At 38.4% G+C, this 17,231-nt stretch overlaps 2 protein-coding genes across 3 annotated transcripts in view; one reads left to right on the top strand and one right to left on the bottom strand.

The window, feature by feature from the left end:
* Positions 1 to 7,559: 7,559 nt before the first annotated feature.
* Positions 7,560 to 10,105, bottom strand: erg28 (ergosterol biosynthesis 28 homolog). 2 transcript variants are annotated; one of them, XM_030772223.1, is made up of 5 exons: positions 10,014 to 10,105; positions 9,546 to 9,721; positions 8,907 to 8,997; positions 8,629 to 8,747; positions 7,560 to 8,262 (listed from the first exon to the last, which is right to left on the bottom strand). In XM_030772223.1, exons 2-5 carry the CDS (start codon positions 9,676 to 9,678, stop codon positions 8,174 to 8,176), a joined length of 432 nt encoding a protein of 143 aa, XP_030628083.1. In that variant the 5' UTR covers positions 9,679 to 9,721; positions 10,014 to 10,105; the 3' UTR covers positions 7,560 to 8,173. The 2 variants fall into 2 exon arrangements, with proteins under 2 accessions (XP_030628083.1, XP_030628090.1); XM_030772230.1 differs by lacking the exon at positions 10,014 to 10,105 and adding an exon at positions 9,903 to 9,988.
* Positions 10,106 to 11,318: 1,213 nt separating this feature from the next.
* ttll5 (tubulin tyrosine ligase-like family, member 5) overlaps positions 11,319 to 17,231 on the top strand; it is a 58,315-nt gene continuing 52,402 nt past the window's right edge. Inside the window, exons 1-4 of the mRNA XM_030794244.1 lie at positions 11,319 to 11,377; positions 14,659 to 14,765; positions 15,024 to 15,106; positions 16,675 to 16,781. Of these exons, the coding sequence (XP_030650104.1) occupies positions 11,319 to 11,377; positions 14,659 to 14,765; positions 15,024 to 15,106; positions 16,675 to 16,781 (356 nt within the window). The remainder of the gene's footprint in view (positions 11,378 to 14,658; positions 14,766 to 15,023; positions 15,107 to 16,674; positions 16,782 to 17,231) is intronic.

The following is a 17,231-nucleotide window of genomic DNA, read 5'->3' on the forward strand; positions in this document are numbered from 1 at the left end:
ATCTTAATGAACACATTTATTTTTGGAAGAACCAGAAAACACGCTGTTCCTTTTGAGGCATGGTTTTGTGGAGACTGAGTTTGGGCATGTCACTGCTTTGTGTATGTGAAGGTATGGGCAAGCCAGTGAGGCTAAAGCATCTCCTATTGGTCCTCTCTGTCTTTCTCTATGACCCTTAACACTTGTCGGATCTTGTCTAACTAACTGGAATGTTTTCCTGTTTCTCCTATATTCTATATAGTCTGTATAAGGAGAAACAATTGTACTTCCAAAAGATTACTGATGTATGTTATGTGACTTTTGCAATAACATCATCAGGTCTCTGAAGAGTTAAGGATCAGTCTCAGAGCCGTTAGAAGCTATTGCAATTGGGCTTGTGAGCTCCTATTAGGAAAGGGGCTATTTTATATTACACTGTTTAGGTGACAAACATTTGAACTGCTCAACCATTTGCAGATGATGCTGACAATGTGCAGTCTGTATGCTAAGCTTCATTGTGCATTGCACACAGATATGTATATTGCATCAGCTTAATTAAACAATTAAACAATGTCACATTGTAGCTTTCACAATAGCACACAATCTTAAAACAATCTGCACTGTTTCATTTGCATTATGATCTCACAGATCATAGTAACACATTAAATGATGGCCTGTCTCTAATAATAACCTGTCTCAAATAAAGGCTGGGTTCTTTCTTCAGTTGAGGTAAATAAAGGCCCCAGTCACTATTTGAGAATTTATGGTACTAACACTCTTTTCTGTTGTTTTCTTACTCATGACATGATACTGGTGTGGGGTTATATCTTTATGAAAGCTAACAATATGTCCTCAGGAGTTTGGAGTGTCTGGGGGCTGTTTGTACAAGAAACTGTGGAATTTAACACGCTGACCCTCTCTTTGACGTGTCAATATTTTCACACAAACACTTTTTAACAGAATATGTGCATGTACCTGAGGTGATGGTGTATATTTGCACTACTAATTTAGCCACTGATTTTCTCATGGTTTCATATTGCTTCATATCACGTTGAGTGAAACAGTATGAAATCAGTACATTCATACTCTCCTTTCATATTTACAGTTTTACTCCATGAGAGCTAACAGCTATCACCACAATAATACTGTAGTAGCATCAGATAGATTTAAACATGTAGAAACATGGAACTGGGAATGTATGGTGACGCTCCCTCTTAGATGAGTTCTTATGCTGTTTATAATTGAGACAGAACTGTGAGAAGCCCTCCTGGAGACTTTGTGTGTGGGATAGTTGCAGATATGCTATGTGTATATTAAGAGTACTTATTAGGAGACATTTAGTGTCACACTGGTATGAAAGAGATAGCAATGGAAACATTATGGGGCAGTTGTACTAGATGTACTAAAGTAAAATCAGGGGTATTGTTTATAGATGATAAGCTCAGATCTTAGATATGGATATTTTAGGTATTTCTGTTTCTCCTTCTTTAATAATTTATATATTAAATGCTATAGTGTATATGCCCACTAAGTACAGTACATCTGATGAACAACATTACTATGGTAGCATCATTATTGTGAACTTCAATACATGTCTGACCAAGGCCCAGTCAAAGACTGAGTTAAAGTAAGCTAAAAGAGACCGTAAAGGCCTCGTTTGGGAAGGTGGTTATATATTTAGTGGTAGTGGTAGGTTCTCCTGGTTGCCAGGTGGGCGGGTTTAAGGGAAGATTGGCATTTGTACATAATCCCTAGCTGTTTTTCCAGACTGTGAAAATCCGGACGTCAGGGCAGGACTATGGGGCAACGCTGCCTTGCCACCCTCTCCCACAGCAGCACCCAACATTCACTTTCTCTCACTAAAACCCACACACTCCACTGCCAAGGTAGGGATACACAGTGGTCTACCATCAGTCATTCTCTCTCTCTCTCTCTTAGTCTCTCTGTCTCACATATTTACATACATGTCTATAACACAACTGTAAAAAGTTCGAAGACCATTGCTGTGCCTCTTTGCAGGTTGAATAAATCAGAGCAACAGTGAGATGAAATTATGAGTCATTTGTACAGACACGTATTTCCTGAACAAAAGGTCTAGAAATAAGCATATTTAAAAAGGGGATTATTTCTTGTCCCTCTGTTGTGCTAAATGCTTACCATCAGGTTTTTTCATTAATGGTTTTGACCCTTGATGTTGGTTGAGTCACCATACGGGATTCAACTAAAACAGCTTGGGGAATTTATTTGCCGGTAACCAAAGAACAGGTGTGAGGATAATGTGCCTATGTTTAGGAACAGGGTCACATTAACCTTACTTCTATATCAAAGGGTATACGACTGTGACCGTCAGGGGCGGACTTAGGCATTGGCGACAGGGGCAGCCGCCAAGGGCTGCGTTTCACTGGATGCGGCATGGGGCGCCCGCACAAAAAAATCGGCAATGATGACATTTGCGTGATCGGTTTTCTATCGTTTATCTGCATGTCACGTCAATGATCTACCACTGTGTGGGTCATTTAACCTTGTCGGAGTAGGCGCCCTGATTCTAGTTTGTGAGCTAGGTAGGCCACTGCCTGGGAAGGTCTCCCACTCAGAAGTATGAGATGGGGAGGGGACGGGGTTTGGTTGACCCCAGGTCTCCCCACTGGAAGCCCGAGGCAGGGGGAGCAGGGGAATCTATCAAATACCGCACCTCTAAATTTGTATAGTAGCTGCTAATACAAAGAAAAATCAGTCACACTACGAAATGCGGGGTGGGGGGGTGGGGAGTTCGCCCAGGGCGCCATTCAAGCTAGATCCGCCACTGGTAACCGTAATGAACCATGTTTGTGCGGCTAGTCACTGTCAGACTAAACATTTACATTTGCATTCACTTTTAAATATTATATAACATATTTTGAAATAGTGACACTTGGAGATGGATATGATATTTCTGGAAGTCCTGGTATTTAGTCATGTAGTCACAACAGTGGTTTTAATAATGAATGCGTTGGGCACTGAGAGAAATTAGGAATTGCTGTTGATGAGCCATTTTACAAGTGTAAGGTGAGTAAAAGGACATGGATGAATGTTTTCCAGCTTAGAAAAAAAACTAACTTGGGCTTGTTGTACAAATCAAGAGATTTCACCATTTTTTAATGCCAATTTGGAGTGCCCATTTACTCATAAATTCGCAAGTCCCCCCCCAGTCAACTGAGTTGAAATGAATGAAATCAGCACACGCTTCCTCTGTCAAATGTTAAACTGTTCTCTTATTTCCAAACTAAGTGTGGAAATAGTATTGTGTAGTAAGTAGTGTGTAGTATAGTTAAATGATACAATACACTCGGAGAGTGTTATTGGTCTGACTCTACCTGTGGCCACATGGTCATCTTGCTGCCTTGGTCAGTACTGAGCGGGGAGGGGAGAGATACCTTGGTCCCTCACCACCCAAGCACCCACCTACTCAGTTGTGGTATTCTGAACTCCCAGCTATGCTCAATAAGTGTGGCATAGTTAAGATTCAGAAAGTGAGACTTATCTCTGTTTGACAGTGTCTTAACTGGGGTACACCAATCACAAGCAGATCTTACTTCAGAAATTGACAGTAAATTTTATCAGTGTAACTTTTCAGTCTTATTTATGGATGGATGGTTATCAGTTCTGTATATTGTTATTTTAAAAAAATATTTTCCATAAAATATTGTTATTAGAGGTAATTGTCTGTGGACTATGAATATTGTCCTGATGATTATATCTGAAGATTGAGAACACTCTTATCTGATAACAAAAGTCCTTGACTGAAAATATGATTTAATTGCATTGATTGAATATGTAAGTTTTGTGAAGACATTGAGGGTGTTGTTCTCATCAAAATCAAATAATACCCATATTAGAACCAGTGTAACATATACTGAGACGGGAGGGCTTAAGGAAAGAGAGTGTATATGTACTTAACATTTTTTTTCTGTTTTTTTTTTTTTTTTTTACTGCACAGAAACAGTCTGAACACCCAGAGGGAGGAGGATCTTCAATAATTAAGGAGGTCAAGATGTAGTGAAACAGTCTCCTGAAGCTCAGCACGTGCACAAAAACGCACATACAAATACACATAGACACACAGACACAAACACACACGCACATACACACACACACGTGCAGTAAGACATCACAAGACTTGAGTAAGACTGGAGAACTGTCTGACAATCAGTCTGAATTGTGCTCAATTCGGAATTTTGGGATTTAATCGATTTCTGTTCAGTTGAATTGGCCATACATCACAGGGTGTAAAATTTGAATGTGACATTGAATGACAGGATGTAAATTAAATTTTTAATAAAATTTATATTTCTTTGTTATAAATCATAGTTTATATATTACAATAATGATTTCACATAATAATATGTTTATGTTTGAAGTAGAAAACATAACATTATATATTTGTATAATCTATATCTCTTTTTGAATAGAGGACTCATTGGAACATGATTTTATTTAACTTAATTCACTTCTCTTTCTTAATTCAATTTTGGACTCCAATTCTACATCTTTTTTAGTACATAATTTCAGAGATGACAGAAGAGTGGTGTGACAGCATGACACTTATTATATGACTTTAGGACAGTAAGAATACTGTGATATGCTGCTTGTCTAAATGAGTCTAAAATGAGTCTTATGGTTTTGGATGAGAATAGTTGTACATTACAGTAACCTTTACATCCTGTGATGTCTTACATTTAAATGATGCTGGAAAAACACCTGGAAGTTTGGAATGTGGGTTTTCCCTCCTAAGTACAACTAAGTACAGTATATTATGTTATTTTGCACATTATTTATTTATTTAAAAAGAGGCTGGATAAGGAAATTGTGCACTTTGAATGAAAAGCTCAAGAGGTTAATGCCTCTTGTATTCTTGAAGTTACCTCTTTCCCTTAAAATGTTCAATCTCGAAATTCTTAATTTCCAGTGAATTCTCACAAACAATCCCTATGCATTCTAAAATGAAGAATATTGGGCATATGCCAGTTGGATTTAGTTATACATTGTGTAGCTGAGCGAAGTCTTTGCACAAATGAAGGCTTTAATACATTAAGGGCATTAATTGTGCTTTCTATGTTTTTAGAATATGAAAATTAAAAGTACATGCATATACATATAAAACAGAATTCAAATGCCAGATTCAGTGGCAGCTCTTTGGACTGTTAACACGTTGACTTTTCTAGCTTCAATGTAATAATAATAATAATAATAATAATAATAATAATAATAATAATAATAATAATGATAAAGTTGCTGAGGATTCCCAATACTGTACCACTGACTACAACTTAGATGATGGCAAAGGTAGATGTAGTATGATCTCAGAAGTGTCTTATAACTTGACCAAAAAGTGACTGTGAAACCTGATTTTAGCACATTTTTGTAACTGAGGTTCTTTGTTATAAATGGTTTGTAGGTTTGCACTGGTATTTGTCTGCCAGGGCTTGATGAAAAAAGCCTTGCTGAAGAATGAATCAGGTGCTTGAAAGTTAGCAGTTTTTTGGCACAGCTGAAAGCACAAAGATCTGGCTGACAATCTGCACATCCTGAGCAGTTTCCTTAGATTGTCAGAGATGGGTCTGTAATAATTATTTTACCTTTCTCCTTACCTCTTTTTGCATAGTGCCGTATTGGCTGTGTATTTATAATATTTTTCCTTTTCCTTTTTTAAAGAAGAGTATCGTTGCAATTTTAGTGAGGCCCATATTTGTGACTGTGCTAAAAATATATTTGCAGTGAAGACGTATGTGCAGTCTAATATTTATCCCGTGATACACTACTGATATACTTAGAATCCTCTATCAATTCAGGTGGAATTACCAGCCTATGTCTTCCATTGTCCTGACTGACAAATGATATAAAATGGCAATGAAGAGTCATGGTTTTAGAGTGAGTTTTTAAAAGGCTGCAGACAGCTACAGTACTTCTGAAGTTTGAATGATTGGGAAGAGGCACATCCTTGAATTCTCTTCACTAAGTGCTGGATATAAAGGATGCATTTGGAAATGGGAGAGTAAACATGTGTTTATGGATATTAATGTCTCTTACAGTGCATCATGCATTGGGTTCACTGAAAATAATTTTACTGGTAGTTCCTTTGGCTTGTTTTATTTACTGTTAATAGCCTTATTCATAATGCTGTTGTGTAATCTGATCTGTATGACGTATGGTATAGGGCAGGGGTGGGCAAATCCGGTCCTGGAGGGCCATGGTCCTGCTGTTTTTCTTGTCGACCAACTAAATCCAGCCTCTGATTGGCTGAAGAGCATGCACACCTGTTTTCAAAGTGAAAATCAACAGGTAGCTAAGAGGTGAAAACAAAAACCGGCAGGACACTGGCCCTCCAGGACTGGATTTGCCCACCCCTGGTATAGGGTATAGTTATATTGTAATTTTTCACTGAATTATTTTGTTTATATTTTGAATAGAAAGGCTTTGACATTTGAACAGTTTATAGTAATCGATCATGAGACAAGGCACATCCTTGAATTTTCTTTGGTAAGTTTTAGACTTAGTATCCATTTGAAAATGGGAGAGTAAACATGTTGTCTCTGATATTAAAACATTCCTTACAATGCATTACACGTCAGTTTCACTGAAAATAATTTCTCCTTTGACATTTCTTATTAAATGTTTGTAGCGCTGTGCATTTTACTTTTGTATAATGTTGTAAAAATGATCTCCACTGTGATCTGATCATGTGAGGTGTATGGTTCAGTTATGTTACAATTGTTATTGGATCATTTTGTATTTATTCTGTTTAGAAAAGTGTTGAAATTTTAAGTTAACGATTCTTTCATAAATCTGTGGTGAGCGTTATTCTCAGATGGTCTGAATTACTGTAACATTTAGTCTTTTAAAGCACATAAAGTTGATGAAAATTTGATTGATTTGAAAATTGATATTTTTTCTGTGTACCACATAATTATAAAATTGCAGCTTTGAATCCCAGAGAGTCAATAATTTGATGAAACTGTACATGACAAAGAAGTGATTGTTTTTATTTGTAGTTATGCAAATTCTTCATTAGTATGAGTTGTGTCAGTATCATATTAAACCCTAAATTACAGCATTTATTATTCAGTCCTCATCACTCTGCTCTTGCACTTTGGAGTTGATACAGAGACAGTCTGGTTAAACATCTTAATAATTTTTTAGTGAGAGAGAAGTACCAATAACAAATCTTAATTGTTAACCAATGTGGTGAAGTCTTTCATTGTAGTTGCTGTCATGAGAGAGATTAATAAAGTGATCGAAGTGATTTAACATTTCATATATATATATATATATATATATATATATTAGTTTTATGACAAGCACTTTTTTTTTACCCGATTCAGACATGCAAAGTACTATTCAGCAGCGATAAGTTATGCTGAACAGTTCTCAATGTTCTAGTGTGCAGCACTGTCAGCAGTTGATGTCCCTCTTAAATGAGAGAGAGAAAAAGTGACATCTACTGAATTTTCAAGTTATTTTGGGGAAAGATTACAATGAGTCAAAAACTAATGCTTACCATTAGATATATGTTGGTGTGAGACAAGTAGTTTTTTTTTTTTTACTTTTCAAACCAATTCCTATGAAAATCATAAAGCTAGTTGAGTTATGTGTCCTTCTTTTCATCAGCCCTTCTTTATCTTTTTAATGTGTCAGACATATTTCCATGAAACAAATATAACTGCTGAAGTGACCATATAATTTCTGTGTTTATAAACAAAAGTATTTTAGATATAGGTATACAGAAGAGGATTATGCTGACAACAGGATTCATTTTTATATATCTGCAATGTGTTTGCTCCCTGAAAATGTGTAATATGTAAAAACAGTAGCTGTTCTGGGAAAACTGTCATAAAAAATAAAAAAATGCAGGCTGAGGAATTTCAGTTGTTGTAAGAGCTGTAATATTTGCTGGGAAATGACCATCCACTACCTGTTTTGCCACACAACACTGACTGACAGTGCTCTGCATTGTAAAATATTAAGTAGGTAGACCACATAGTGGTCTACTTGCCGCACAAGTTTTAATCTGATGCAATGTACAGTCCCTACAGTGAACTGTTCAGTCTGGCCCAAATAAGCCATTTATGCCTAGAAGCAAAATTGGTGGGCCTGGCCAAAGCTCTCGGTCAAGTCTGAGAGACACAGAGGTAGGGCACAGAGTCACTCATGCATGGACTCAGTTCCTCTTCTTTTGTCGTGCTCCAATTACTTCCTGTGGTTCGGTGATACACTGGAACCCGATTAACATTCCCACTATGGAAAAACCTTAGAATGAAAGAGAGGAGGCATCACTGAATTACTATACAGAACCTTTCAGAGCTTACACACTGTCCCAGATGGTGATAGTGTATGGTAAGTAGTGTACACTCAGTGTAACATTTTAGCCAATTTACAATCATTGCCTAGTCCTTGAGAGTTCAACTAGAGGAAGCGTTGGCACCAAAATTACAGGTTTTATAAACCTAAAAAGACCCCACCATACTATGAAATTGAACATCATTTTGGGACAGTAAACTTCATTTATGAAAAAAACAACTCATACAGTACTAGACGGCACTATCATTTTGGGAACTTTGCTTTCCCTAGAGGACAAATCTGGTCACAAGCAGTGTCTCTGAAGTTGTTACCTACTTGCCACAATAAGCGGGGCCATGACTCCAATTGTCAGGGGAGCGGTTTTATAAATGAAGGCTTCAGACAGGAAGTGTCCCAGGGCCAAAACAAACGTCCACAGGGTAATGTGATAAAGTCTGAGATGAAGGGAGAGAAAAAAGAGAGAGAACAGAGGAAACAGTAGTGAATTTGGTCTTTGCTGAGTTATCACATGATATGGCCTGCCAGTTTTGTGCAGACCCAGAAGAATTCAATTTGAAAACATCCATCATAGTGAGAGACTTTGAGAATCTTACGTTCTGTTCTGGATGTCTATGGCACAGGCACAGCGGATGATGGATGACAATAAGGTCCATATTCCAAAGGTTCTGGCTTGAAGTCCATTCACTGTGGAATGAGAAGGCGGTGTTGTCAGTGTTCCAACTGTGAGTGTTTTAAAACATTTTTAAATTAAAATGCCCATATCCCAGTGGTCTGATTTGAATGGGAATATAACGTGGTCAAGCATCAAACAAACAATGATAAAATGTCCTCAGGTACAACAGCAATTAATATTGTCTAACGTCAGATGCTACACGCTAAGAGCAATTTGGAGTATCTTTGCCTGGAGGTTTGGACAGGTAACTCTTACTGTGTGTTTTAACACTCCTTTAAGTAAACTGTACAACAAAGTATGGATATTTCCCACGTAGAAAAAAGCTGTAAGATTATTGTATAGAAAATATTATACTATTACTTGTGATATGGCCCGTTTACACAAATTATAGCATTTTATCAGTGGATTTGAGATACAGTTTTACCAACACAATATGTTGATTTAATGCAACTGCTATCGCTCTGTTACATCAGTCGAGCAATGTCGAACTTAAATACAATTTCAATCAGTGTTTAATATGAGTTTTTAGTTACTGCAGCAACAAAGTTACATAACTCACCAAAATCTGGCGTTCCTGTGTACAGTTTCTCGGAGAGGAAACTGTGATCTCGGAAACTCTGTACAGTATTGCCCATAGCAATTACTGATACCATGACTAGCCAGCTCCGCAGTACATTCAAAAATCGACTCATGTTTCACACAAGCACGCCACACCAGTACACCAAGACTTCACACCTGCAGAGACAAGAAGTGAACAGATTAGCTGGTTGTATTTAAGCACAAATGTTTAGGTATGAGAACACACTAAAAACACAAGCCTAGGCAGCTTTAAACATATGAAGCCAGACGGACTAGTTAAATGACAACATGTTTTTCTAGGTAAGAATTTGTCGATTAAACTGACTGGCATACAGACTTTGTCAAATGTTGACAACACGTTAAGGTCCGGTCTTGAACCCACTTTCTCTTCGGAGCAACGAAATCTTAAACGATTAATTATCGAAGAGATCTGCTCATCTGCATTTACCTGGATAAGGTGTACAGATAAAAACGTCACTACATTTATAGATGGACTAAAATGACAGCAGCGCACTTGCTGTAAGCACCTCACTGAACAAAGTACTGTCACTCATTACTTGAATAAAATAATATGGGCGTTAATTTTGGCCAATTACAGGACAAAAACAATGGTTCCATCTTGTCGTATCACTGTGTCATTGGCCTATTTGAAAACGTGTTCCTCATGATACCGCCCAATTATTGTTGTTTCACCAATCAGTAACCTACAACCATCTGACGATTTACTGTCGAGGGCATGTTCAAAGCCAAACGACGCGTATAAGCATACACTAACTAGTTTGTCTCATGTGTGACACCGTTACCGCCCGATTAAATTTCTAGACTCTGTCCACAGTATAGTTAGAACGGTGCTTATTCGTATGACACAGTGAAATGTATTCAGTTAATATGCATTTTAACCTTCTGTGTTGTGACAACTTGACTCTAGCAACAACCCCTTAAGACTGGTACAATCCACTGATACGACTGATGCGCATGCGCTTAAAATCGGTTACTACTGGTTGTTATAGTAACAGTATCACAGGAAAGACTTAGCTACTGTCAGTTGATACAGACCTCTATGGAACAGCCTTGGTAATTAGCTGGCGAGCTTATAGGAATGTTATCATACCGACTAGCTTCAGTTGGCCCTACAGTTCTTCGATGAACCCTGTACTGTGATGCCAAACGGTACGTTTCGTTCCTTAATTATCAGTTTCAGGTGCATCTTGCGAATGAGGATTTCGGTGAAAACCTGCTTGTTGACAAGTTAGCAACGAACTTTGACGTTAGTGCAACATTAGAAAGTTTCTCTCCCTAGCTAACTGGATAAATTACAATCAACCAGGCAAGCCAGTCATCGTTTATATTAGTTACCAGCGTTATGTCTCCTGCAAGGCATTGTGAGCATCGAAAGTTAAATAACCAGGAAGCCAACGTTAGGGTTAGTAAAGAGTTTGCTCGTCTTGCGCCATTTATCACGAAATGCTTGTCCATAAGTATTGTTCACTGAGCATTTTACGCCAGTTTGAAATCCGTTAACAAGTCACGCAAAAGACAACGAGTAACCACCTGATTCTAAATGTAGCAAGTAACAAGACAAAGGACAAAGATGACAAATAGGTTCCTTGCTGTGCTTTTAGTTTATAACCCATGCTTTTCACAGAAATACTTCAGCAATTTTTTTTCATACAGTGGTGGCCGTGGAGATGTGCGTTGTCATAACCTTGGATAGCTGACACGAAGCAGATCTTCCTCTCTCTCTGCGGTCGAGATGCCAGCTGTGACCCGGGCTAAAGAGGATTCTGAATCCCCCTCAGAAGATGAGCCAGAGTAAGTGGCTGTCTTTGCTGTGATCAAACTCTGCAACGCATATAAGTAACTCTTGGGGGTGGGGAAAGCCCTTTCAAGACGGTCGCAATTAGCCTATATTTGTATCACGACAAGATGTATGTTAAGGAAAGACCCTCAGAGCTTTTTACAGCCAAACAATACCATGGTATTACCCTGTGTATTAAGGTTGTAAAGACTACTTGATACTTGATTGGATAATGGCTTTCATCCATTATAGTCTGTCTTTAAATAGCATGTAGCACTGCAGCAGTGGTTTGTAGAGCTTCTTAAAAATACAAGTGAAATGTTGTGGAAACACCTTATACGCTTGCATATTGCATGATATATTGTGTGATGTAACATAACAGAAACTTTTACAGTGCATGTGACACCACGTTTCATGTAAATATTGCAGGTCTAGGTTAAGAAAAACTTTATCTTAAAAACTGTAATGAAGTCTGATGTCAGCAGGCAGGTCTGTTTTTTTTTTTTAAGACAATTGTAGTTGTAGGAGTCAGTGTTGAATTATTCAGTGCTTATGTCTTAAATGTCTGACAGACATGCACAAGAATACATATTCAACTCAACACAAATAGTGCACTGAATTGTTAAGAAAACAGTTGCTTGTTACTAGAGAGGTATACCTTTTGGGATTCTAATAGATCTAAACTGAATGTAATATCTTTTTCATTCCTGTAACGTGAGTCTAATTCCCTGCTCTGAAATGTTCCTCTGACTATTAATATAACCTTGTGTCTAGCCAGTGAATGTCTGTATGAGTGAATGGCTGGCTTAAGGTTTTCTCGTCTACTCTTGTCTATTCTTTATCGCTCATTGACTGAATTAGCACTGAGGCTAAAGTGGGAAGGAGCTTGTCCTTTACCTGAATCATGGGCCTATATTTGGACAGTCATGTGTAAGGAGTCTGGCTGTGGTGCTTGAGAAGTCTAGCTGAGGACATCTGCCTCCGAGGAATTCCTGCAATAAGGGCACAGTTTTGTGAGAATGACTGTACTGAATTTTGATTATACTTTTACACCATGGCCTCTTGGTATTTTTTACGTTTTAATACGGTTTTACAGGACTGATTGAGTTTGCAGCAACTTGTTACAAACTTTCAGTCCTCTAACATAATTATAATATTGTCATAATTCTTTGACATCACCGAAACATTTGTCATAACCAAAATATTTCTGCTCATTGTCATGAAACATTCACAAGTGAAAGTCAGACCTGAAAATGTTCCAGTATTTGTTATCAGAGGACAAAGAGCTCAGTCTGAATTTGAGGTTAGGATGTGTGATATTAACATAAAATGATACCATGATATTTTGTGGGATTTTATCAGTAACGATAAGTAGACGTTATTTTGCATCCTTCAAAAATGTGTTTGTAAAAGTCTTATATTGTACTAGCTCACTCTTGTTAATAGGATATTAATTGTTGCTTAGCAATGATATTTATGGAAACAACATATTCAAGGAAAAACAGGTCTTTCTTATTTACTTAAAACTGAAGCATTCAAGTAAAGACAATACAAAAACATTGAAATCACCAGTGCAAGTGTTACTGAGACCAAACAGTGCAAGTATGAGTAAACCATTTCAAAGTGGCCTACAGGATTTACTTTGTAGAAAATGTGCACAAAGACCAGCAAAAACTATTATAATGAGAGCATTTTAAATAGATACTTCCCCTTCATTTCTGACGTAGTGTGTAGATTGCCATCTTCTGAGCAACATTCGTCTTCTCAAAGCCAAACCACCTCCATGCACGTGAAGATGATCAACATCTAGCCATTAAAACTAACGACGTAGATTACAAGGCTGGTGGTGTTTGTATTTTGTCTCCTGGCGCTGTTTGTTCACTCATTTTTAACTTTAGTCATGCATTTTTAGGCAGCTATGCTAGCTTAACTTATTCTGCACATTAAAGGAGAGCAACTTTTTGCTTATCTTTAAAAATGTGCACTGCAGGCAGTGGTATAGATCAGTTTACACTCTGTAAATAGACGACATGTTCAGAGTTGATATGACATGTCCAGATGACGTTAGTGGCACAGATATTGTTTAAGTCTCTCAACTTTACCACCACTGTCACTGCCATGGTTATGAAATGATGCACTGTCAACACACCATCTCATCTCACTCACGACTTGCTTCATGCTGCTTTAGAATGGCACAGACAGATATGTTTGGTGTAATGTTACCTAGGTGTTTGTTGGTGATGAATCTGTTGTGCCACAGACTGAGGGGTGTGTGTGTGTGCGCACTTCTGTCTCTGCGTGCATATTTGTACACGAATACGTGTGTGTGTGTGTGGGTCTGAAATGTGCATCACTTAAGAGCAAATTATTCATTCAGTTGTAGTGTAATTTTTGGTCAGTAGTAGGGCTGCAACTAACAACTGTTTTGATAGTCAAATAATCTATTGATTATTTAAACGAATAATCGACTATTCAGATTATGAATTGCACAATTACCCAATGGCTCTCACTTAGCTATCAGCTTTTGGGTTTAGTTTGAGGTTGTTTTAGGTGTATGCTAACTAACAATAAAGACAATACGAATACTTCATTCAAAAATACAAATTCTCTGGTGTTCTCTATACTAGTGCACTCGGCAGCAACACATTCTCCAGCAGTAAATGTCGCCATGACAACTATGCAACGTTTAAGATTTTAAAGTTAGGGCACATTTTGAGTGTGAATAGGATCGTTGTGAATAACAGGTTGTTATTTGCTACTCTGTATGTTCAACACCATTAACAATTTATTGATCAAGAGAAAATGCATTTCAAAATAGAAAACATTACAGCTCATAAAGTGAAATAACAAGGCTTTTAACATTAAGAGTGAAAGGCTCCCACACGTTGGAGGTTATTGGTTGTGCCATCGCGCTATTGTTCACTTCAGTACAGTAAGCGGTAATGCCTGTATGTCAGAGCATTCCGAGTCAGCGTGAAAAACACGCGCGATGACGTCACCAACTAATCGACAATTAAATGGTCTAATTTGGTCATTGATTTTACTCGACTATGTCGATTATTCGTTGCGCCCCTAGTCAACAGTTTATGGTTGATGAATGTATTCAGTATGGGAGACTTAAAGTAAATTTCTGAAGCTCAATCATGATTTATAAGAAGTAATGTACCTGCAGTGGTTAACATATGCAGCGGCATGTGGGTGAGCTGGTGAGTATGATGTATTGTTTTGGTCAAAGAATGACTTGTCCTTTATGTCTCTGCTGCTGTCTTTACGCCTTTTAATTTTCCCTCTAAAGAGACCATCCATGCATTGCCTGGTGTGGTAGCAGTAGGAGGATCCCTGTCCTGCTGTTCTATGCCGAAGCCATTGTTTCTGAAGATCCAAACACACGCTGTGTCGGAGGTACTGACACACTTCTGTGTATTTTTTTCCTTTCTTAGTCAAGTCATAGTAACATCAGAGACTTGAATAGAATAGCAGCCTTTTTGTGGCAGTAACCCCACTGGGAATGATATTTGGGTTAGTGCTACACTTAACACATCACTTAATAGGGAAATGATACAATCAAGAATGACTATAGAGCTTGAATTTTGTGATGTCTATAGCACTGTCATATCTGGTCCCTGAAATAATAACATTTGTTTGTTTGTTTTGGCACAGAACGATACAAGTTGGCCTTTAAGATTGTGCGCACAGAGAGTCGGCTTGTGCGTGGAATACTCGTTAATCATGGATTCCATGAGGTAAAAACACAATATTACACATCACTATCACTGACATAGTGCTTCAGCTGAGATACAGCAAAGTGGGGCGTGTTGCTCTTACAACTCACTGACTTCTGTACCGTCTTGCTCATATCCAATACAGTCAGTTAGCCACCTGGATATGGTTTCAAGCCTCTATGCGTGTGCTGTGACTAAAATCACAATGAAGGAGTCAAGCTTCTTACACGCCATTGAGAAGGGTCACATGACATCCAGAAACAAATATTAGCATTCAGGCTTTTGTAACATTGGTAATGTTTGAGTTTTTTCTTGATTGACCCCGTCAGTGAGAGAAATATAGATTACTGCAGTTTTTATTTTGTCATTAGCAATTCCATTAGGTCTTTTCCGATGTGACAGTCTGTGAATGGGAGTCTGCACTAGTCATTCAAATTTGACCATAGAAAATGCAGCTTATAATCGAAGAGGTTTTAGAAAAATGGAACAGAAGAGATCCTTCTGAAGAGATCTGCCGTCAGCAGTAATATTTCAGTCAGGCTCCTCATACCGAATTTTAACATCCATATCCCCGTATAAATACTTGACTGTTAAAAGCAGCTGCCACATGCAGCATACTGTAACTCTCCCACATCCATCAAACCGAGTTACAGTAGAGCCGTATCTGCCCCCTCCCCCCCCCCCCACTGACACCATCCATGTCAAAGCTCAGGAATGCAGCCTTTGGAAGCCATCAGGACGACCGGCCTCCAAAAAGCGTTATTCTCGAGCCACAAGGGAGCGCTTGCGCCGTTATCGCTCTGTCCGAGCACTTTTAATGCCCTTTTTCATTTCTCCTCAATATGGCTGGACTGCTCCCCCCACTTAAAAACACCATCAAAGGCTGGGCTAGTGTCTAGCATGGCTGCCCCACAGCCAAACTTTAATAAGCTTCTATTGCTAACATCTGGCTTTCTCATAGCCAGTGAGCACTGCCATGCCAAAATCTGCCTCTTCACACAGGGAGCACACAACAGGGTAGAGAGGAGAAAAAACACACCAGATTGGACTGAGTAGTGCGACTGTGTTATAGATAACTGGAGTACAGAGGCCTGCTGCAGCTGCCATTAGAGCTGAGGGATTGCTCAGCTAAGACTAGAGAGATGTCACAGTCTGGACTCTGGTCAGATTTGGGATATGTGGCTTGCGCAGTGGAGACCAGATACTGTATATGGTGTATGGAGTTAGGTTAAACTTTAAAGATTTAGAAATATTCAGTACATGGAAAAATTTTTGAGTGGCTGACTGCTGATTTTTTTTTACCGTTGTATTTCTTTTAAAAGTATTATTTTTTCTTGTGTGATAAAAGTCCCATCTAAGCTGGTGAACACTATGTATCATGGTATTTGTAAGCCAATTTTAGTGCGTTTTAGGTTAGTGCAATATTACTCGCTATCAAATAAAGTTAAAACTTAAATCTGTACGGGGAAAACAATTCATCAGACACTTACAGTTATTTAAATGCTCTGTTATTGACATGATGCTACATGCCAGAATATACAATACACTAAGAAAATGCATTTGTCACAGAAATGTTTGTGTGTGTTTAGGTTCACCAAAACAGTAGTGACTTTAATCTGATGTGGACAGGCTCCCACCTCAAGCCTCACCTGCTTCGCAGTCTGCAGGACTTTCAAAAGGTCAACCACTTCCCCAGGTTTGTGTGTCTGTGTTGTTGCAAAGATGATTAAACAGACTCAGACAGCATGACTGTCCAACAATTATTTAGGAAAAAAAGGCTCATTATAACAATGATATTTTTGCCTCGATCCTTGTATATGTGTTCCGTAGCTGAATGCCCGTGTCACAGTGTTTGTTTGGGTATAAGAGCATGTGGATCCCAGACTGTAGAGTGTATTAATACAGTCAGTCAAACTTAATTCAGCAGTAGCTTTTGTGAGGAGTTGTACAGAACGAGCCCTCCAATGCAGTGAACAGTATGTGTTCATTGGCTCTTTGAGTGGAGTACATTTAGTTTGGAAGCCTGCCTCTCTCTGAAGAGGCTCAATGGATCAAACCGGTCACTGGGGAGGAGCTCAACTGCCATGTTGTTATTCCATGGCTTTATTTCCCATTTGATCTTCCCTCTCGCCACTTACGGTCAATG

Source organism: Chanos chanos, chromosome 1 (genome assembly GCF_902362185.1).
Source record: "Chanos chanos chromosome 1, fChaCha1.1, whole genome shotgun sequence".
In the NCBI taxonomy this organism is placed as follows: domain Eukaryota; kingdom Metazoa; phylum Chordata; class Actinopteri; order Gonorynchiformes; family Chanidae; genus Chanos; species Chanos chanos.

Excerpts from the sequence above, each read along its gene's own strand:
- erg28 (XM_030772223.1), bottom strand. The coding sequence starts at position 9,678 with ATGAGTCGATTTTTGAATGTACTGCGGAGCTGGCTAGTCATGGTATCA. Across the intron at positions 8,998-9,545 it reads CACAGGAACGCCAGATTTTG|TGAATGGACTTCAAGCCAGA; the intron begins GTGAGTTATGTA and ends CTCATTCCACAG. Across the intron at positions 8,263-8,628 it reads GGCCCCGCTTATTGTGGCAA|GTTTTTCCATAGTGGGAATG; the intron begins GTAGGTAACAAC and ends TTTCATTCTAAG.